The 18,573-nt window shown below is 64.3% G+C and overlaps 1 protein-coding gene across 1 annotated transcript; it reads right to left on the reverse strand.

The window, feature by feature from the left end:
• Positions 1 to 453: 453 nt before the first annotated feature.
• On the reverse strand, positions 454 to 18,442 carry PPFIA3 (PTPRF interacting protein alpha 3). Its single transcript, XM_065664950.1, is given in 33 exon segments — positions 454 to 593; positions 714 to 774; positions 1,397 to 1,556; positions 1,648 to 1,716; positions 2,981 to 3,156; positions 3,677 to 3,774; positions 4,268 to 4,443; positions 6,120 to 6,146; positions 6,242 to 6,304; positions 6,793 to 6,993; positions 8,239 to 8,320; positions 8,525 to 8,618; positions 9,193 to 9,338; positions 9,601 to 9,743; positions 9,878 to 10,139; positions 10,521 to 10,604; positions 10,606 to 10,679; positions 10,954 to 11,007; positions 11,009 to 11,096; positions 11,264 to 11,343; positions 11,490 to 11,552; positions 11,694 to 11,825; positions 11,925 to 12,008; positions 12,724 to 12,858; positions 12,956 to 13,036; positions 13,038 to 13,103; positions 13,279 to 13,479; positions 13,634 to 13,708; positions 13,820 to 13,894; positions 14,040 to 14,204; positions 15,087 to 15,188; positions 15,441 to 15,676; positions 18,286 to 18,442. Coding segments are annotated over 31 exon segments (3,546 nt in total). The 5' UTR covers positions 15,672 to 15,676; positions 18,286 to 18,442; the 3' UTR covers positions 454 to 593; positions 714 to 715.
• Between the last annotated feature and the right edge of the window lie 131 nt (positions 18,443 to 18,573).

The following is an 18,573-nucleotide window of genomic DNA, read 5'->3' on the forward strand; positions in this document are numbered from 1 at the left end:
GATGGCAATAGACTGGGAGCTGTGGGGGGGCTACAGGGAAAATTGGGGGTTGGGGGGGGGCTATAGGGTGAAGGGAGGGGGTCCTGTGGGTCTATAGGGTCCACTGGAGGGTCCTGAGTGGTTGCAGGGGGTCTATAGGGTCAAAGAGGACATTGTGGGGGTGTCGAGGTGGATTTAGGGGGGGGTCTGAGGGGTTCGGGGGGAGTCTATGGGATGAATTAGGGGGAAAATGGGGGTCCTGGGGTCTACAGGGTCAAAGCGGGGTCAAAGCCACAAACTCATCATTTGGGGGGTTCCCCCCATTTTTATTTGTTCCATGCACCCCCCCCACCCCTCCCCCCCCCCCAAAACGAGGCCATTAAAAAGAGGGGGGTGGGTCGGGGGGGGGTGTCACTGTTGTAGGTTCGGGGGGGGGGGGTACCCCCAACTCCCCCCCCCCCCATTCATAGCAGCAGAACCGAAAACACAGGAGGCTCGAGGGGGCCCCCAAATCCCCCCCCCCCAAAACCCCATCCTGGGGGGGAGGCGTGGGATTTTGGGTGGATGACTTTGGTGGCCCCCCCCAGCAGGCTTCATCCATCACTCGAGGGCACCTAGAAATAAGGGGGGGAAAAGTGAGGGGGGGCCAAAAGAGCCACCCCCCCCCCCCCATTAACTCTACCTGGAACCTCCCCTCCCTTATTTTAAGCCCCCCCCTTCCGTCCCGCTCTCACCGTTAACACGAGTACGTCCGCACCGAGACCCCGTCCCCCCTCTGGGGGGGCAGCGAGTTACCTGCCGAGGGGGGGGGGAAGGTGGAATAAAGCCATGTAACACAACCCTGTAGCCCCCCATTATCTCCCCATTACCCCCCACATTCCCTCCAAACCCCCCATAACCCCCCTATACCCCCATATGCAATAAGCCCCCCATTACCCCCCATATCCTCCTACATTCCCCCAGTACAAAGGTATAACCCCCCTAAAGCCCCCTGCTGCCCCATTACCCCCATATCCCCCCCCATGTCCCCCCCATTACCTCCCCAGATCTCTGCTTTAGCAACCCGCAGTGCTGCCCAGCATCCCTCCCATACCCCCCCATTACCCCCCATAACCCCTCTATTACCACTCCAGTCCCCCTTATCCCCCCCTATGAGTCCCCCCATACCCCCCCATTACCCCCCTATAACCCCCCCATGTCCCCCCATTACCTCCCCAGATCTCCGCTTTAGCAACCCGCAGTGCTGGACCGCATCCCTCCCATACCCCCCCATTACCCCCCATAACCCCTCTATTACCACTCCAGTCCCCCTTATCCCCCCATGTGCCCCCCCATATCCCCCCATTACCCCCCATAACCCCTCTATTACCACTCCAGTCCCCCTTATCCCCCCCATGTGACCCCCCCCATAACTCACCATCAGGCTGCAGTTTGCGCAAAGGCAGTGGGGGGGTGCTCAGTGGCCCCCCCCGGAAGTTGGGGGGCAGCATCTCGGGGTCGGGCCCCCCCCCCCGCAGCTCCTTCTCCCGGAACAGCTTCCGCCAGGACGGGGAGCGGCTGAAAGGCTTCGACCCGTCCTGGGAGGGGGAACACGGGGGGGGCATCACAGGAGGCCGGGGTTCCATGGGGCTGCACCCATGGGGCTGCACCCATGGCGGGGGGGCTCACCTCATCCAGGCGCCGGTCGGTGCCCGCACTGATGAGGGCGCTGAACTCCTTCTCCAGCAGCTGCCGCGCCTGGAGCACGGACACCAGAGCCCCCCCAGTGACACCAGAGCCTCCCAGTGACACCAGTGCCCCCCAGTGACACCAGTGCCTCTCAGTGACACCAGTGCCCCCCAGTGACACCAGTGCCCCCCCATTAACACCAGTGCCCCCCAGTGACACCAGTGCCTCCCAGTGACACCAGAGCCCTCCAGTTACACCAGTGACTCCCAGTGACACCAGAAGCCCCACTGACACCAGCGCCCCCAGTGACACCAGTGCCCCCCAGTGACACCAGCACCCCCCAGTAACACCAGCACCCCCCCAGTGCCACCAGAGCCCCCCCAGTGCCCCCCAGTGACACCAGTGCCCCCCAGTGCCACCAGAGCCCCCCAGTGACACCAGAGCCTCCCAGTGACAACAGAGCCCCCCAGTGACACCAGAGCCTCCCAGTGACACCAGTGCCCCCCCAGTGACACCAGCACCCCCAGTGACACCAGAGCCCCCAGTGACACCAGTGCCTCCCAGTGACACCAGAGCCCCCCAGTGACACCAGCAGCCCCCAGTGACACCAGAGCCCCCCAGTAACACCAGCACCCCCAGTGACACCAGTGCCTCCCAGTGACACCAGTGCCTCCCAGTGACACCAGTGTCCCCCATTAACACCAGTACCCCCAGTGACACCAGTGCCTCTCAGTGACACCAGCGCCCCCCAGTGACACCAGAGCCCCCAGTGACACCAGCACCCCCATTAACACCAGCAGCCCCCAGTGACACCAGCGCCCCCCAGTGACCCCCAGTCCCCTCCCAGTACCCCCAGTGCCCCCCAGTGACACCAGCGCCCCCAATTAACACCAGCAGCCCCAGTGACACCACAGCCCCCCATTAACACCAGCAGCCCCCAGTGACACCAGCGCCTCCCAGTGCCCCCCAGTCCCCTCCCAGTGCCCTCCCAGTGCCCCACAGTGACACCAGCACCCCCAACACCAGCAGCCCCCAGTGACACCAGTGCACCCCAGTCCCCTCCCAGTGCCCCCCAGTGCCCCCCAGTGACACCAGCGCCCCCCAGTGACACCAGAGCCCCCCCAGTGACCCCAGTGACACCAGCGCCCCCAATTAACACCAGCGCCCCCCCAGTGACACCAGTGCCCCCCATTAACACCAGAGCCCCCCAGTGACACCAGTGCCCCCCAGTGACACCAGCACCCCCAATTAACACCAGCAGCCCCCAGTGACACCAGCGCCTCCCAGTGCCCCCCAGTCCCCTCCCAGCGCCCCCCGTGCCCCCGCGCCCCACCTGCGTGTTCTGGGTGGGGATCTGCAGCAGCAGCGCCAGGTCGGCCCAGTCGAAGGTGTCATCGAGCGCCAGCAGCGCCCCGTGGACGCCGGAGCCCGGCAGGTGCCGCGCGAACTCCCGCAGCCCCACACTCTGCACCCACGTGCTCACGCGCTCGTTGGACCACACCACCACGTCTGGGGGGGGGGGGCACGGAGCCATAGCGACCCATAGACACCCACACAGAGACCCACAGCGACCCACAGCGACCCACAGCGACCCACAGCCATCCCCTACGCCCCACGGCACCGCCCCACGGCCGCCCCTAGCGCCAAGCCACGCCGCCCTTTAGTGCCCCCTAGCGGCCAGCAGCGCTGCACCATAGCGCCCCCTAGCGTCTCCTGGCACTCTGCCCCCCCAGTGCTCCCCAGTGCCCCCCCAATGCCCCCCCAGTGCCCCCCAGTGCCCCCTAGTGCCCCCCCAATGCCCCCCCAGTGCCCCCCCCAGTGACTCCCCAGTGCCCCCCCAATGCCCCATCAGTGCCCCCCTAGTGCCCCACCAGTGCCCCCCCAATGCCCCTCAGTGCCCCCCAGTGCCCCCTAGTGCCCCCCCAATGCCCCACCAGTGCCCCACCAGTGCCCCACCAGTGCCCCCCAGTGCCCCACCAGTGCCCTCCAGTGCCCCCAGTGCCCCCCAGTGCCCCCCAGTGCCCCATACCGGTGCTCTGCGCCTGGCTCTCCTCCCTCCTCCGCTCCAGCTCTTTGCGGTCGTAGTTGAGGCGCTTCAGGCACATGATGCCATAGTGGAGGCTGACACTGGTTGGGGGGGGGGAGCACACACATAGGATGGGGTCATCCCAAAGGGGTCCCGGAGCCCCAGTGGCAGGGCTGGGGTCACACTGAGGGTCATGGGATGACCATGGGGGGGGGGGGGGGCTGGGGTCACTGTGGGGAGCCATTGGGTCACATTCACGGGCTCTGGAGTCACCCCAAGTGTCCACGGGGGTGCCAATGTCACCATGGGGGATCCTGGGGGTCCCAGGGTCACAATACGGGGCTCAAGTGGTCACCCGAAGCCTCCTGAGGTCATTTGGGGGGGGTCCTGGGGTCACCCCAAGGGCTCCAGCGTTCTCCTGAGGGCCCTGAGGTCACTTTGGGGGGGGTCCCAGTGTCACCATAGGGGGATGCCCCTCCCCAGCTGAGGGTCCTCCATCCCCTTCCCCCCTTTGCCCCCCGTTCCCTCCCTCCTTGTGACCAATCCCCCCCCCCCCCAATGCATTTTGGGATGTCTCTGGGGGCCCCCCCGGACCGGTGGAAGGAGTCGACCATCTTGAGCTGCCCCCGAAGCTCCTTCTTGCTGAGGTGATCGAGCATCCGGGCGTCCACCAGGGACTCCATGAAGTAGCTGCGGTACTGGGGCAGCCCCAGGCTGGGCAACCACTCGTTGCCCACCCACTCGTGGTTCATGTCCCCATAGGCCAAGATCTGGGGACAGGCCACGTGGCAACGACAGGGCCACCACCTCCCTGGTGGCACCATGCACCTGACAACACCTACCCCCGCTATAGACCTGCCAGGACCTGGCTGCGATCCACCCCTATAGACCTGCCAGGGATCCTCTATGCACCCAACAGGACCTCACTGGAAGCCTCTATGGACCTGACTTGACTCCTCTATGGACCGGACAGGACCTTCCTGTGGTCCAGCCCACCCATAACCCTGCCAGGACCCTATTATGATTTCCTATACACCTGCCAGGACCTTAACATAATCCCCTACAGACCTGCCAGGACCTTAACTCCTACAGACCTGCCAGGACCTTAACATAATCCCCTACAGACCTGCCAGGACCTTAGTTTAATCCCCTACAGACCCACCAGGACCTTAACTTAATCCCCTACAGACCTGCCAGGACCTTAACTCCTACAGACCTGCCAGGACTTTAACTTAATCCCCTACAAACCTGCGAGGACCTTAACTGCTCCAGACCTGCCAGGACCTTAACATAATCCCCTACAGACCTGCCAGGACCCTAACTCCTACAGACCTGCCAGGACCTTAACTCCCACAGACCTGCCAGGATTTTAACATAATCCCCTACAGACCTGCCAGGACCTTAACTCCTACAGACCTGCCAGGACCTTAACATAATCCCATACAGACCTGCCAGGACCTTAATTTAATCCCCTACAGACCTGCCAGGACCTTAACTGCTACAGACCTGCCAGGACCTTAATTTAATCCCCTACAGACCTGCCAGGACCTTAACTGCTACAGACCTGCCAGGACCTTAACTCCTACAGACCTGCCAGGACCTTAACATAATCCCATACAGACCTGCCAGGACCTTAATTTAATCCCCTACAGACCTGCCAGGACCTTAACTCCTACAGACCTGCCAGGACCTTAACATAATCCCCTACAGACCTGCCAGGACCTTAACTGCTACAGACCTGCCAGGACCTTAACATAATCCCCTACAGACCTGCCAGGACCTTAACTCCTACAGACCTGCCAGGACCTTAACATAATCCCATACAGACCTGCCAGGACCTTAATTTAATCCCCTACAGACCTGCCAGGACCTTAACTCCTACAGACCTGCCAGGACCTTAACATAATCCCCTACAGACCTGCCAGGACCTTAACATAATCCCCTACAGACCTGCCAGGACCTTAACTTAATCCCCTATAAACCTGCCAGGACCTTAACTCCTACAGACCTGCCAGGACTTTAACTTAATCCCCTACAAACCTGCGAGGACCTTAACTCCTACAAACCTGCCAGGACCTTAACATAATCCCCTACAGACCTGCCAGGACCTTAACATAATCCCCTACAGACCTGCCAGGACCTTAACTCCTACAGACCTGCCAGGATTTTAACTTAATCCCCTACAAACCTGCGAGGACCTTAACTGCTACAGACCTGCCAGGATTTTAACTTAATCCCCTACAGACCTGCCAGGACCTTAACTCCTACAGACCTGCCAGGACTTTAACTTAATCCCCTACAAACCTGCGAGGACCTTAACTGCTACAGACCTGCCAGGATTTTAACTTAATCCCCTACAGACCTGCCAGGACCTTTCCACCACCCCCTCATCCCTGCCAGGACCCTCGGCGTGCCCCCCCCACAGCCCCTCGTGCAAGCCCCGTACCTGCTCCCAGCTGATCTCCCGGGTCTCCTGGCAGCGGTTGGGGGGGGGGGGGCAGAGGCGTTATTGGGGGGGGGGGGGACCCCCATCTCCCACCCCTGCCCCGGTCCTCGCGCTGCGCTCACCGGTTTGGTGCTGGCCGTCAGCGACTCCATCTCCTCGTGCGTCACCCACACATTGCCCGAGGACTGGGGGGGGGGGTACAAACACGTGTCAAGGACCCCCCCCGACAGACACCCCCTGGTGCAAACTGATCCCCCCGCCGGGTAAAAGCCCCATAATAACCCCTAAAACCCCCCAATCACCCCTAAACCCCCCCATAATCACCCCTAACCCCCCCATAATGACCCCAAACCCCCCCAATCACCCCTAACCCCCCAATCACCCCTAACCCCCCTATAATGACCCCGAAGCCCCCCAATCACCCCCAAACCCCCCCAATCACCCCTAACCCCCCAATCACCCCTAACCCCCCCATAATGACCCCGAAGCCCCCCAATCACCCCTAAACCCCCCCTAATCACCCCCCAAAGCCCTTCCAAAGGCCCCCAAAGCCCCTTCAGATGCTCCAAACCCCATCAGCCCCCCCCATAATTACCCCTAACCCCCCCCAAATCACCCCCCAAAGCCCCTCCAAAGGCCCCCCCCCGAGCCTCGCCCCCCCCCGTTGCCGGACCCTGGGCGGGGGCTGCGCCGCGGCGGGGCTCGTCAGGGAAACCATCTCCTGCACGGCGAGGCGCAGCTTGAGGCGGTGCAGAGCGTGGCTGATGCCCAGCTCCCGCTGCAGCTCCGGCTCCGTCAGCGCGGCCAGCGCCGCGCCGCTGCGCACCCGGGCGCGGCAGGCGGCCACGTACCACGCGGGCATGCCCACCCAGAGCTGCGGGGCAGAGCGGGCACGGCGTCAGCCGGACCTGAGGGGTACCCACACCGGCACCCGGGGCACTGTCACCATGGTAACCATGCGCGACATGCGGGTTATCTCCTGAGTGGTACCCAGACCAACATCCGGGCCACTGTCACCATAGTAACCAAGGGCGACAGGCGGGTTATCTCCTGAGTGGTACCCAGACCGACATCCGGGCCACTGTCACCATGGTAACCAAGGGCGACATGCGGGTTATCTCCTGAGTGGTACCCAGACCGACATCCGGGCCACTGTCACCATGGTAACCAAGGGCGACATGCAGGTTATCTCCTGAGTGGTACCCAGACCGACATCCGGGGCACTGTCACTATGGTAACCAAGGGTGACAGGCGGGTTATCGCCGGAGTGGTACCCAGACCAGCATCCGGGGCACTGTCACCATGGTAACCATACGCGACATGCGGGTTATCTCCTGAGTGGTACCCAGACCAACATCCGGGCCACTGTCACCATAGTAACCAAGGGCGACATGCAGGTTATCTCCTGAGTGGTACCCAGACCAACATCCGGGCCACTGTCACCATAGTAACCAAGGGCGACAGGCGGGTTATCTCCTGAGTGGTACCCAGACCGGCATCCGGGGCACTGTCACCATGGTAACCATGCGCGACATGCGGGTTATCTCCTGAGTGGTACCCAGACCGACATCCGGGCCACTGTCACCATGGTAACCAAGGGCGACATGCAGGTTATCTCCTGAGTGGTACCCAGACCGGCATCCGGGGCACTGTCACCATGGTAACCATGCGCGACATGCGGGTTCTCGCCGGAGTGGTACCCAGACCGACATCCGGGTCACCCTGGGCATGCCCACCCAGAGCTGCGGGGGGGGCACGAGTAAGGGACTGAGGGGGAGCGTACACGGGAACACCCCCTGCTATAGACAGGACCACATGAACACCCACACATGCCAACGGGGATAAAGCACGACGAGATGGGCGCACCAACATCTGGGTCAGCACCCTTAACACCCCCCCACCCCCCCAAATAGTAATACATCCGAGTAACTCCCTACCGTGATACCCACCCGCGCATCCTCACCCACAACTGGACTGGGGGGGGGGTAACAGACACAACATCGGGGTCACCCCATCGCGGTCCGTACCCCAACCCCCGGAACACCCCTGTGCGCTGTGGTGCGCGCTGCCCCCTCCCGGTGCCCCGTTGGGGTCCCCTGTACCGGCCCCCCCCCCTCACCTCCAGCCATGACACCACCGTGGGCCCGTCCCAGGCAGCGAAGGGCAGGCCCTGCCTGCAGGCCTCCTCTAACAGCTCGTGCCTGGAGGGGGGGGGAACAGAGGTTGGGGACCCCCATTGCCCCCACAGACCCCCCGTTTGCACCCAGCGCCCCGCCCCCCAAGTGCCCCAATCACCCCAAAAGCCCCCAATTCCGCCCCCAATTCCACCCCCCAGACCCCTCTCCGGGAACCCCCCCAGGCACCCCCTCCCAGCACCCCAAATCTTGCCCCCCCCCCCCGCTCACTTTTTCTTGCTCCGCCGGTCCTTGTCCACGGCCCCTGGCAGCTTGGCCAAGCCCAGCGCATCGGGGGGACCCAGCTCCTCCGAGGGGGTCCCAGCTGGGGGGGGAGGACACGGGGTGAGAGCCCCCAAACCACAGGGACACATGGGTGCTATGGGGAGAGTAACACGGAGCCCGGGTGTGGGGGTCCCTATGGGGTGGGGTTTTGGGGTGCCTCCGGCCGTGGGGGCCCCCCGAGTGCTCTGGGCAGTGTCCCTATGGGATGGGGGTAATGGGGTACCTGGATGGGAGGAGGGGGGGGGAGCCACTGGGGGGGGACCAGGGTATGCAGATATGGGGGTCCCTTGGGAGGGGGGCGTATTGGGACCCTGGATTTGGGGAGTCCATTTGTGGGGGGTTATGGGGATCAGCTGTATATAGGGGTCCCTATGGGATGGGGGCTTGGGGTACCCGGATGTGGAGGGGTCCTTTTGGGATGGGGGTTTTTGGGGCTCCCCTGGGTGCTATGAGGGGGTCCCTACAGGGTGGGTTTATGGGAGTCTCTATAGGGTGCTATGAGGGGGTCCCTATAGGGTGGGTTTATGGGAGTCTCTATAGGGTGCTACGGGGGGATCCCTATGGGATGGGGGTTAGAGGGCTCTCTATAGGGTGCTCGGGGGTGGGGGTCGCACCGAGGGGGGCCGCGTCCCGCGGTGGGGGGCCGAGCCGCCCCTTCTCCTTCTTGCCGAAGAGGCGCCCGATGGAGGACTTGATGCTTTTCTTCTTGGGGGTCTTGTGCAGGGGGTCCGGGGGGGCCCCGGGGGCCTCGGGGACCAGCCTGGGAGCAGGGGGGGGCACCCACCGGCTGCACCCCCCGGCACCCCCAAACAACCCCCGAAACCCTCCCAGAACCCCCCACATGGGGTAAAAGAGACCAGCGAAAAGGACCGCCCCCATGCACCCCAATATGACCCATGCCCCCCCACCAATATTACCCTATGGGACCCCCCCCGCACCCCCATATGACCCACAGACCCCACCCAGCACCCCAACATGGTACCCTCGGCACCCCATTGTGGACCCGCACCCCCTCAACTCACCCCACCCGTGGCTCTCGCCCCTCTTCCAGAGCCGGAGGGGGACCCCCCCGCTCCGCTCGGGGGGTTCGGGGGGGGCCAGAGGGGTCCCCAGGACTCGGCCCCTTCTCCTCCCCCCCCCGCGGCTCCTCCTTGGGGACATGGTTCTGGGGGGAGGGGAGGACACAGCGACGTCATTGGGGGGGGGGGTCCCGAAACACCCCCTCCCCCCCCGTTTTGGGTGCCATTAATGGGGTCCCCCCACCAGTTGGTCTCTTCCGGGGAGGTGGGGGTCACTGACCTCGCGGGCGGGGCTGGGGGGGGGCGGGGCGGGGCGTGGAGCGGCCGCTGCTGGGGGGGGAGGGGCTGGCCAGGGTGGAGCTGGTGAGGGAGGGGGGGCAGCGAGGCCCCACCCCCAGCCCCGCCCCCTCCACCTCCCCCCCCCCCCCCTCGGTAGCGCCCCGCGCTGCTGGGGGGGGTCCCGTCCAGCGGCCCCCCCCCCGACCCGGCTCTCGAGCTCCTCCGCGCGCAGCTCCGTGCACTCCTTCTCCTCCTGGATCAGCCTGGGATGGGGGGAGCGATGGGGAAGGGGGGGGCCTGAGCCCCATTGACCCCCATTGCACACAGAGACACCCCCCCCGCCCCCCTCCTTTGCCCCACATTGTCCCCACTGCAACCCCATTGCCCCCCCACGCTTTTGGGGAGTCCCTTGGGGGAGGTCCCTTGGATGTGGGGGTCCCTGGGGGTGTCCCCATATTTGGGGACCCCCCCAGTGTCTTGTGCCTCGTCCCCCTGTGATTTGGGGTCCCTACGGGGTGTCCCCCCCCCGGTTTCTGGGGACCCCCCCGGGTCTTGTGCCCCCTCCCCCCGTGATTTGGGGTCCCTACGGGGTGCCCCCCCCCCCCCGTTTCGGGGTCCCTTCCCCATTGGGGCCCCCCCCGCACTTGATCTCCTTGTTGATGGCCTCGAGCTGCTCCTGCAGCAGCACCGCGAGCGTCTGCACGTCCGGATGGGCGCCGGGGGACAGGTCCCCCCCCCCCCGCCGCGCCCTCCTCGTCCGAGCCCTCGGCCGGCTCCGGAGGGACCCGATCCCAATCCGAGCCCTGCCGGGAGGGGATGGGACAGGGAATGGGGATGGGATGAGGACAAGAATTGGGTGGGAATGGGGTGAGATGGGGTGAGGATGAGGATGGGATGGGGATAGGATGGAAACAGGATAGGGAATGGTGCGGGAATGGGATGAGGACGGGCACAGGGACAGGACCATGGTCAGCGCCCGGCCCCTGCGGCCGCAGAGGCCGGGGGGACAAAGGGACTCGCGGCCCCCCACCGGCCCTGATGCCCCCCCCCAGAACACCCCCCCCCCAACACACAGACCTTGGTAGCGTCCTCCATGGGGGGGGCCCAGCGCCCCTTGCGTGAGCGGCGGGGGGGGGGCTGCGGGGCCGTAGGGCTCCAGGGGGGGGCCCCCGGCGGGGCTCTGGGGGTATCGCAGCTCCAGGGCGCTGCCGGGCAGGGACCTGGGGGGACGGGGGGAGCACGGGGGGGAGCGCGGCCCCCCCCGGCCCCCCAGAGACACGTTAGGGGGAGCCCCATAGCGGAGGGGTCCCCATTGCAGGGGTCCCATATGGGAGGCCCCATATGCGAGGGTAACTCGGGGGGGGGGGGGGGGGGGTCCCGGTGGTACCTGGAGTAGGAGGATGTGGGGCGCCCCCGGAGCTGGTCCAGCTCCAGCTGCATCCGCTCCATCTCGGCCAGGAGCTGCTCCTGGGAGGTGTTGGGGAGGGGTCAGAGATGGGGACCCCCCAAGACCCCCACTGACCCCCCAAGACCCCCATTGACCCCCCAAGACCCCCATTGTCCCCCCAAGACCCCCATTGACCCCCCAAGACCCCCACTGACCCCTCCCAGACCTTGTTCTGCAGCAGCTCGTCCTGCAGCTTCTTCATGTTGGCGATTTCTTCACTCAGTGAGTTCTGGGGGGGGGGGGGTTTATGGGGGGTTCAGGGGATGGGAGAGCCCCAGGACGAGCTGGGGGCACCCCCCGGTACACAGGACACCCCCCCCAGGACACCCCAAAGCCCATCGGAACCTTCAACACCCCCCATCGCCCCCACCTTCTCCTCCAGCGCTCCCATGCGCTCCTTGAGGTGGAGCTGGAGCCGCTCGTTGGACTCGCTCAGGAGCCGGTCCACGGTCTCCGAGAGCCTCTTGTTGTGCTCATCGTTCATCTTCTCCCGCTGCCGGGCCTGGGGGGAGCCCCGAAACAGGGCAATGGTGACCCCCCCAAACCCCCCCAGGGGTCCCTATATAGGGGGGGTCCCAATTGGAGCCGTCCCATCTCGCACCCGCTGCAGCTCCTGGTTCTTCTCCTGCAGTTGGGCCTCGAGCTGCCGGAGCCGCTCCTCGAAGTTCCCATGGCGTTCCTCAGCCTGGGAATGGGATGTGGAGATGGGACATGGGATATGGGATATGGGATATGGGATATGGGACATGGGATATGGGACATGGGACATGGGATATGGGATATGGGACATGGGATATGAGGCATGGGATATGGGATATGGGACATGGGATATGGGACATGGGACATGGGATATGGGGTATGGGATATGGGGTATGAGACATGGGATATGGGATATGGGACATGGGACATGGGACATGGGATATGGGGTATGGGATATGAGACATGGGATATGGGATATGGGACATGGGATATGAGACATGGGATATGGGATATGGGATATGGGACATGGGACATGGGACATGGGATATGGGATATGGGACATGGGACATGGGATATGGGGTATGGGACATGGGATATGGGGTATGGGACATGGGATATGGGACATGGGACATGGGATATGGGGTATGGGACATGGGATATGGGATATGGGATATGGGACATGGGATATGGGGTATGGGACATGGGATATGGGATATGGGGTATGGGACATGGGATATGGGGTATGGGACATGGGATATGGGACATGGGATATGGGATATGGGGTATGGGACATGGGATATGGGATATGGGACATGGGATATGGGTTATGGGATATAGGGTACGGGGCATGGGGTACGGGACACATCAGAGCCCCCCCGAGCCCCACCAGCACCCTTCACCCCCCATGTGCCCGCTCCCACCTTGGTGAGCGCTGCCACCCTCTGTGCCAGCTGGGCCTCGATCTCGGGCAGGGTCTCAGCCTTCTGCAGCGTCTGCTGGAGCTTGGCCTTGGCGTCCTCCAGCCACTCCTGCAGCTGCCGCCCCTTCTCCTCGCTCTGCGCATGGGGGGGACATGGGGGGGGGGTCCTCGTGCTGATGTCCCCATGATGAAGTCCCCATGGTGCCCCCATCCCGTTAACCCCCCCCCCCGACCTGTCTGTAGAGCGAGTCCTTGCTGGCCAGCTCGTTCTCCAGGCGGTCGTTGGCGTCGTGCAGGGACGTGGCCTCGCGCTGGGGCGCTCAGGTACCGCTTCTCCAGCGTGGCGATGCGCTGCTCCATGTCCTCCCGCTGCGCCAGCGCCTGGCACGTGGGGTTGGGGGGTACGGGATGTGGGGACACGGATGGGATGGGGCAAAGGGCATCACGGGGATGGGGACGGCCTGGGACCACGTCTGGGTTGGGGGTGCTGCAGTTTGTCCCCATTCCCCCCCCCACTTCCACCCCATTATCCCCCCATCTCCGCCCCATCGCTCACCTCCTTGAGGTCCCTCTGCAGCTTGGCACCGCTCTCCTGGGCGCGGGTGAGCTCGCGCTGGGCCGCGGCCGCCTCGTCCTGCAGCCGGGCCAGCTGCCGGCTCATGGCGGCCGCACGCTCCCGCTGCGCCGCGGCCACGGCGCGCTGCCGGCACAGCGACGCCTCCAGCTCCAGCTCCCGGCGCCGGCCCTCACCCGGGGCCTGTGGCCAAGGGGGTAAGAGGGGCAATGGGGGTAATAAGGGCAACGCGGGGACCCCAAACACAAACACCCCCCCCCCCCCCCACCCGTAGTACCCCCGAACCTCAAAGGATCCCCAAAGGCCCTTCGGGGGTATAACCTATGGCCCTTCGTACCGGGATGTCCCCATCGCTGGGCACATCCTCCAGGCCGGAACGCCGCCGGGAGAGCTGCTCCCGTAGGGACAGAGCCTGCGGGACACAGACACAGGCATGGGTCCGGATAGGGGCTATGGGGACACGAGGACATCCATCCGTGGGGTGAGTCCACCGTGGAGGCACCGCTCTGCATTGTCACCCCACCTCCTGGTTGGAGACCTCCAGCTCCTCCTCCAGCACCGCCACTCGCTCCAGAGCCACCCGCAGCCTCTCCCGGACCTGCTGAGGACAACGCGGGGTGACCCCAGCACCAGGACCCTCCCCTCCGGGTGCCTGCAGGTCCCATCTGGGACCACCACGACCCCTCAGCCCCCTCTTTAGACCCCTTGGGAGCCCCAAAGAACCACCACCCCCCAGCACCCACCTTCTCATCGAGGGCCTTGTGGTGCTCAAAGAGGGACTTGAGGGCTTTGAGCACCTCGACCTCAGAGGAGACGCCGGCGGGGGACTGCGCCTGGCGCTTGACCACCGTCATCCGCAGCGAGCGCTCGTGGCGGGACACCAGGCACTCGAGGTGCTCCAGGAGCAGCTGGGACGTGGACATGGGCTATGGGCTAGGGGACAGGGGCTATGGGCTACGGGATAGGGGCTATGGGCTGTGGGATATGGGATAGAGGATAGGGGGTATGGGTATGGGCTATGGGATAGGGGCTATGGGCTAGGGGATAGGAGATAGGGGGTATGGGATAGGGGGTATGGGATAGGGGGTATGGGCTGTGGGATATGGGATAGGGGCTATGGGCTATGGGATAGGGGCTATGGGATAGGGGGTATGGGATAGGGGATAGGGGCTATGGGATAGGGGATAGGGGCTATGGGATAGGGGGTATGGGATAGGGGCTAGGGGGTATGGGATAGCAGGTGTGGGATAGGGGGTATGGGCTATGGGCTATGGGCTATGGGCTGTGGGATATGGGATAGGGGCTATGGGCTATGGGATAGGGGCTATGGGATAGGGGCTAGGGGATAGGGGCTATGGGCTAGGGGTATGGGCTACGGGCTATGGGCTAGGGGATAGGGGATAGGGGGTATGGGATAGGGGCTATGGGCTGTGGGATATGGGATAGGGGATAGCGGATATGGGATAGGGGGTATGGGCTAGGGGAGATGGGCTGTGGGATATGGGATATGGGGTATGTGATAGGGGCTATGCTCTGTGGTATATGGGATAGAGGATAAGGGATATGGGATTGGGGATATGGGCTATGGGATAGAGGATAGGGGATAGGGAATATGGGCTATGTGCTGTGGGCTGTGGGCTGTGGTCTATGGGCTATGGGCTGTGGGATAGGGGATATGGGCTGTGGGCTATGGGATACGGGGTAGGGGACATGGGCTATGGGATAGAGGATATGGGATATGGACTATGTGCTATGGGCTGTGGGCTGTGGGCTCTGGGACGAGGCCTCACCCGGGTGTTGTTCCTCTCGGCTTTGAGCTCCCCGATCTCCTCCTCGCGCTCCAGGAGCTGCTCCCGACACAGGTTCAGCTCCTTGGTCAGCGCCGCCAGCTCCTGGGGCGGGGCACGGAGGGGTCGTGGGCCACACCCCAACTAAACCACGCCCCCGAGAAAGCCACGCCCCCTCCTCTTATCTCCGCCCAGCCAACAGCCCGGCATCTGGCTCCGCCCCCTCCCTTAGCCACCCCTTTCCGTATCACCGCGCCCCAGAGGCTCCGCCCACACGAGTCCCCGCCCCTTCTCCCGCAGCCCGCCTATGGCAGCTCACACCGGGGAGCCCCGCCCACCCCGGGGGGCCCCGCCCACCTGAGGCAGCGCGCACGCCAGCTGGCGCTGCAGCAGCTCCTTCTCGTGGGCCAGGTCGCGCATGCGCAGCTGCGCCGTGGCCAGCGCGTCCTGCGTGTCCCGCAGCGTGTCCAGGAGCCGCTCCCGTTCCCGCAGCATCTGCACCATGAGCGGCTCCAGCCCCGGCTCCTCGGGCGCGCCCGAGCCGCGCCGCGCGTCCTCGCTGATGGTGGGCAGCACCTCGCACATCATCCTGCCTGCGGACACGTGGGCAGGGACACGTGACAGCACAGGCAGCGACACGTGACAGCACAGGCAGCACCTCGCACATCATCCTGCCTGCGGACACGTGGGCAGCGGCACGTGACAGCACAGGCAGCACCTCGCACATCATCCTGCCTGCGGACACGTGGGCAGCGACATGTGACTGCACAGGCAGCGACACGTGACAGCACAGGCAGCACCTCGCACATCATCCTGCCTGCAGACACGTGGGCAGTGACATGTGACAGCACAGGCAGCAACACGTGGCAGCACAGGCAGCGGCACGTGACAGCACAGGCAGCACCTCGCACATCATCCTGCCTGCGGACACGTGGGCAGCGACATGTGACTGCACAGGCAGCGACACGTGACAGCACAGGCAGCACCTCGCACATCATCCTGCCTGCGGACACGTGGGCAGTGACATGTGACAGCACAGGCAGCAACACGTGGCAGCACAGGCAGCGGCACGTGACAGCACAGGCAGCACCTCGCACATCATCCTGCCTGCAGACACATGGGCAGTGGCACGTGACAGCACAGGCAGGGCCTCGCACATCATCCTGCCTGCGGACACGTGGGCAGCGACACGTGACAGCACAGGCAGCACCTCGCACATCATCCTGCCTGCGGACACGTGGGCAGTGACATGTGACAGCACAGGCAGCACCTCGCACATCATCCTGCCTGCGGACACGTGGGCAGTGACATGTGACAGCACAGGCAGCAACACGTGGCAGCACAGGCAGCGGCACGTGACAGCACAGGCAGGGCCTCGCACATCATCCTGCCTGCGGACACGTGGGCAGCGGCACGTGACAGCACAGGCAGCACCTCGCACATCATCCTGCCTGCGGACACGTGGGCAGCAACACGTGACAGCACAGGCAGCACCTCGCACATCATCCTGCCTGCGGACACGTGGGCAGCGACATGTGACTGCACAGGCAGCGACACGTGACAGCACAGGCAGCGACACGTGACAGCACAGGCAGCACCTCGCACATCGTTCTGCCTGCGGACACGTGGGCAGTGACATGTGACAGCACAGGCAGCACTCACGTGACAGCACAAGCAGCACTCACGTGACAGCACAGGCAGTACACACGTGACAGCACAGGCAGCACTCACGTGACAGCACAGGCAGCACCTCGCACATCATCCTACCTGCGGACACGTGGGGCAGCCACATGTGACACATGGGGCGGCACACATGTGACAGCACAGGCAGCACACATGTGACAGCACAGGCAGCGCCTTGCACATCGTCCTGCCTGCATCAGGATGGGGTCACTCCACACATCAGCCTGACCCAGAGCCCTGCCTGACACTCGGGGTCGCATCAGCAGCTCACACAGGGCCCTGTACCTCCTGTATCACCCTGCCTGTACCCTGCCTGCACCACAGCATGGGATGGGTGCCATCCAACACCCGGCACAGGGCCCTGCCTGTACCTGCCTGCAATGGGATGGGTGCCATCCAACACCCGGCACAGGGCCCTGCCTGTACCTGCCTGCAATGGGATGGTGCCACCAACACTTGGCACAGGGCCCTGCCTGTACCTGCCTGCACCTGCCTGCAATGGGATGGTGCCACCAACACTTGGCACAGGGCCCTGCCTGTACCTGCCTGCAATGGGATGGTGTCTGTCACCCAGCACACGGCACGTAGGGGTGCAATGGGGGATGAAATGGGGGAGGGCAATGGGGAGAACTGGGGTGCAATAAAGTGCAATGGGGGGCAACGAGGGGGCAATGAGGATGCAGTGGGGGATGCAGTGGGGATGCAATAAGGGGCAATAGGGTGTGCAATGGAGGGTTTAGGACCTCAGGGTCAGAGGTGGGGGGAATTAGGGGTGCAATGGGGAATTTGGGGGTGCAATTGGTGGAGAAGGGTAAAAGTGGGGTTGTGAAGGGGTGAAGAGGTGCAATGGGGGAGCAATGGGGATGGAATGGGGGGTGCAAAGCGGCCTGGGGGGTACCACTGGGAGGTGCAATAGGATGCAATGGAGTGGTCAGTGGGACGGGATGGGGGGGCAATGGGAGGGGCAATTGGAGAGTCAATGAGGTGGATGCTGGGGTGCAATGGGAGGGTCAATGGGTGTCTGTGTAGGGTGGTCAATGAGAGGATGCTGGGGTGCAGTGTGGGGGCAATGGGATGGATGTGGGGTGCAATGAGGGTCAATGGAGGGTGTTAACGGGAGGGTCAGTGTGGGGGTCAATGGGGATGTCAATGGAGATGTCAATAAGGAGCCTATGTGGGGATGCCGGGGTGCAATGGACAGAATGTGGGGTCAATGGAGAGGGTTAACGGGGGCAATGAGGGATGCTGGGATGCAATAGGAGGGTAAATGGGGGTGTCAATGGGGGGGCAGTGGGGTGGGATTTGGAGGCAGTGTGGGAGGATGTGGGATGCTCTGTAGGATGCGATGGCGGGGGGTGTGATGGGGATGGGGATGCAATGGGGGAGTGGTGGTGATGCTGATGCCGGGGGTGTGATAGGGATGCGGGGGGGGGGGGGTGATGGGGATGCAGTGGTGGGGGGGGGGGGGGTGATGGCGGTGGCAATGCCCGGTGCGGGGGGGCTCAGGCCCGGCTCTTACCTGCGCTGCGATGGGCGCTGCGGCAGCTCCAGCTGAAGGCTGAGGCCCGGCGGGGAGGGGGCCCCGGGGGGGGTCGTTACCCGTTGCCCGTTCGATGCCGGTTACCGGCCCCCGCCGCTCCCCGGGCCCGCCCGAGCCCCGCGGCCGCCGCCAGCCCCCCCCCCACCGCCGGGTACCGATCGAGCCCCCCCCCCCCCGCGCCCGGCTCCGCAAAGGCTGCGCGGGCCTTTAAGAGCGGCGCTGACGGACAGCTGCGCCCACCAATGGGAGCGCGCCCTGAGGCCCGGT

Source organism: Lathamus discolor, unplaced genomic scaffold, assembly GCF_037157495.1.
Source record: "Lathamus discolor isolate bLatDis1 unplaced genomic scaffold, bLatDis1.hap1 Scaffold_82, whole genome shotgun sequence".
NCBI lineage: Eukaryota > Metazoa > Chordata > Aves > Psittaciformes > Psittacidae > Lathamus > Lathamus discolor.